The 3,980-nt window shown below is 39.2% G+C and overlaps 1 protein-coding gene across 1 annotated transcript in view; it reads left to right on the forward strand.

The window, feature by feature from the left end:
- Positions 1-350: 350 nt before the first annotated feature.
- LOC110288795 (zinc finger protein 431-like) overlaps positions 351-3,980 on the forward strand; it is a 5,701-nt gene continuing 2,071 nt past the window's right edge. The window contains exon 1 of the mRNA XM_021155045.2: positions 351-431. Within this exon, the coding sequence (XP_021010704.1) occupies positions 351-431 (81 nt within the window). The remainder of the gene's footprint in view (positions 432-3,980) is intronic.

Raw genomic sequence — 3,980 nt, forward strand, 5'->3', positions numbered from 1 at the left:
TATAGCACCTTTCTTAGAGTTCGTCTTTCATCATCATCTTATTATATGAAATTGGTTCAGTAGAAGCCACCAGGGGGTACCCTCAATGCTGTCTTCCACTTGTGTCCTACTTAANGTNATGCAAACAAGGTCCTGGNCACAAGGTGACACTAGAAAATAGACTTCTCTAGGAATACTGCCTGCTATTNGACAAATTCAACNNGAAAAAAACCCATAAACTTTAACAAAGAGAAAATGAAACAGAATGAGTCATTCAGTACTGTGGAAGAGAAATAGAGATCCTGGTGAAAACAAGAAACTGCAATTCTCACACCTCCTACCCAGCAACAGTCTCTTCTACCATATCCACAATGTGTGAACTCCCCTATGCCTATGTGGACAGTGATGTCATGACATGTCACTGGCANACCTGCTGCTGGTCTATGTCTTATGTGAGAAAATCTTCAGTCATGAGGAACAGTTTTCTTTAAAATAGCATCCTCAGGAGGAACAGAAATGACGAGGCCCCACACCACTCCTGCCATCAATAATGGGCCTGTTCTCCACTGGCAGCCAGCACTGCCCTTCCTCCTTCCTCCTGTGCCTGGGTGATATCAGAAGAATCAAATACATAAGTCTTTTCTCAGGTATGACATTCAAAGGATGTTGCTGAAAGAATAAGGGAAAAGGTTTCACTAGGTAAGTCCTGTTCTTAATTTTAGTGGGATTGCTTCAGGTTTCTTTCCATTTAATTTGATGTTGGCTATTGGCTTTCTGTATATTGTTCTTATTATGTTTAGGTATGTGCCTTGCATCCCAGATCCCTCCAAGGCTTTTAACATGAAGGGGTGTTGAATTTTGTCAAATGCTTATTCAGCATCTAACGAAGTGATCATGTGGGTTTTTTTTTCTTTTCAGTTTGTTTATAGGGTGGATTATGTTGATTGGTTTTCATATACTGAACCATCCCTGCATCCCTGGGATGAAGCCTACTTGAGCATGGTGAATGATGTGTTCAATGTGTTCCTAGATTTATCTTGTGAGAATTTTATCGAGTATTTTTGCGTTAATGTTCATAAGCAAAATTGATCTGAAATGCTCTTCCTCTCTTGAGTCTTAGTGTAGTTTAGATATTAGAGTCACTATGTCTTTACAGAATTCATTTGGCCAAGTTTCTTCTGTTTCTATTTTGTGGAATAGTGTGAGGAGTATTGGTATTAGCTCAATTTTGTTTGGGAGGGTTTTAACGACTGCTTCTATTTCCTTAGGGGTTATGGGACTTTTTTTCTTTTCTTAGTTATATTCTTTATTTACAATTCAAATTTTATCCCCTTTCCTCGTTTCTCCTCTGAACCCCCCAACACGGCCACCATTCCCTTGCTCACCATGCCACCCACTAATGCTTCCCTGCCCTGGCATTCCACTCCACTGGGGCATAGAGCCTTCACAATACAAAGGGCCTCTCCTCTCATTGATGTCCCACAAGCCATGGTTGGTGGTTTAGTCCCTGGGAGCTCTGGGAGTACTGGTTGGTTCATATTGTTCTTTCTCCTATGGGGCTGCAAACCCTTTCAGCTCCCTGGGTACTTTCCATATCTCCTTCATTGGGGACCCTGTGCTCTGTCCAATGGATGGCTATGAGCACCCACTTATGTATTTGTTAGGCACTGGCAGAGCCTCTCAGGAGACAGCTGTATCAGGCTCCTGTAAGCAAGCACTTATTGGCATCCACAATATTGTCTGGGTTTGGTAACTGTATATGGGATGGATCCCCAGGTGAGACAGTCACTGGATAGCCATTCCTTCAGTTTCTCCTCCAAACATTGTCTCTATCTCCTCCCATGGGTATTTTAATCCCCCATCTAAGAAGGACCGAAGTATCCACATTGTGGTCTTCCTTCTTCTTGAGCTTCATTTGGTCTGTGAATTGTATCTTGAAATAGCAAGAAAATAATCTTTTAACAAATCAAAAAGAAAATAGCCACATAAACTTAATTCCACCTCTAACAACAAAATAACAGGAAGCAACAATCACCTTATTTTCCTTAATATATTTTAATATAAATGGACTCAATTCCCCAGTAAAAACACATATGCTAATAGACTTGTTACATAAACATGACCCAACATTTTGCTGCATACAGGAAACCCATCTCAGTGGCAAAGTCAGATGCTACCCCAGAATGAAAGGCTGGAAAAATTTTTTCTAAGCAAATGGTACCAAGAAACAAGCTGGAGTTATGGGACTTTTTATATTGTTTACCTGATCTTGATTTAACTTTGCTATGTGGTATCTGTCTAAAAAGTCATCCTTTTCATTTATCTTTTCCAGTTTTGTGGAGTACTGGCTTTTGAAGTATGACCTAATGGTTTTTTAATTTTTTTCAATTTCTTTTGTGATCCTTCTTTTTCATTTCTGACTTCACTGATTTGGATACTGTCTCTGTGCCTTTTAGTTAGTTTAGCTAAGGGTTTGTCCATCTTGTTGATTGTTCTCAAAGAACCATCTCTTGATTTTGCAGATTCTTTGTATTGATTTCTTTGTTTCTAATTGATTTTCAGCCTGAGTTTGATTCTTTCCTGCTGTCTACTCCTCTTGGGTTTGTTTGCTTCTTTTTGTTCAGGTGTGCTGTTAAGTTGCTAGTATGAGATCTCCCCAATTTCCTCATGATGGGTCTTAGTGGTATGAATTTCTCCTTTCTTCACTGCTTTCAGCATGTCAAATAAGTTTTGGTATGTTGTGCCTTCATTTTCATTGAATTCTAGAAAGTCTTTAATTTTGTTCTTTATTTCTTCCCTGACCAAGTAACCATTGAGTAGAGAGTTATTCTTTTTCTATGACTATGTGGGCTTTCTGTTGTTTCTCTTATTGTTGAAATCTAGCCTTAATTGATGGTGATCTGATAGAGTTCATGTGGTTCTTTCAATCTCCTTGTATCTGTTGAGTTTTGATTATATGGTCAGTTTTAGAGAGGGTTCTGAGAGGTGCTGAGAAGAAGGCACATTCATTGGTTTTTGGATTAAGGATTCTGTAGATAGCTGTTAAATCCATGTGGTTTATTATAATTCTTTCTCTGTTAAGTTTCTGTTTTGATGGCCTGTCCACTGGTGAAAGTGGGATGGGGACGTCCTCTATTATTGTGTTGGTTTAATGTATGGTTTGAGTTTTAGTAATGTTTCTCTTATGAATGTCGGTTGCCCTTGCATTTTGTGGCATAGATATTCAGAATGGAGATATCATCACGGTGGGTTTTTACTTTCATGAGTATGAAATGTCCCTCCCCATTTCTTTTGATAACTTTTGGTTGAAAGTCTATTTTGTTACATATTAGAATAGCTACTGCAGCTTGTAGCTATTCTAATTTGAGCAGAAAACCTTTTTCCAGCCGTTTATACTGAGGTAGTGTCTAACTTTGTTGCTGAGGTACATTTGTTGTATGTAGCAGAATGATAGATCCTGTTTAGGTATCCAGTCTGTTAGCCTGTGTTTTTTTATTGAGGAATTGAGTACATTAATGCTGAGAAATTAATGACCAATGTTTGTTAGTTCCTATTATTTTGATATTGGAGGTGGTATGTGTGTTTGTCTGTTATTCTCTACTTTTAGTTTTGCTGTGAGATGATTAATTTCTTGTGTTTTCTTGGGTTTGGTTTTGCTGGTTATATTAGCCTGGGCTGGCATGTGTAGTCTCTCAGGGTCTGCAAGACATCTGTGTAGGATCTCCTAGCATTTAGAGTCTTTTTTGAGAAGTCAGGTGTAATCCTGATAGGTCTGCCTTTAGCTTTTTTTCCCTTGCAGGTTTGTTGGTGGTGGTGGTTTTTTGTTTGTTTGTTTGATTTTGTTTTTTTTGTTTTGTTTTTGGTTTTTGAGACAGGGTTTCTCTGTGTAGCCCTAGCTATCCCAGAACTCACTTTGTAGACCGGGCTGGCCTGGAACTCAGAAATTCGTCTGCCTCTGCCTCCCAAGTGCTGGGATTAAAGGCGTGCAGCACCACACCCGC

This window comes from Mus caroli, unplaced genomic scaffold (assembly GCF_900094665.2).
Source record: "Mus caroli unplaced genomic scaffold, CAROLI_EIJ_v1.1 scaffold_13148_1, whole genome shotgun sequence".
NCBI lineage: Eukaryota > Metazoa > Chordata > Mammalia > Rodentia > Muridae > Mus > Mus caroli.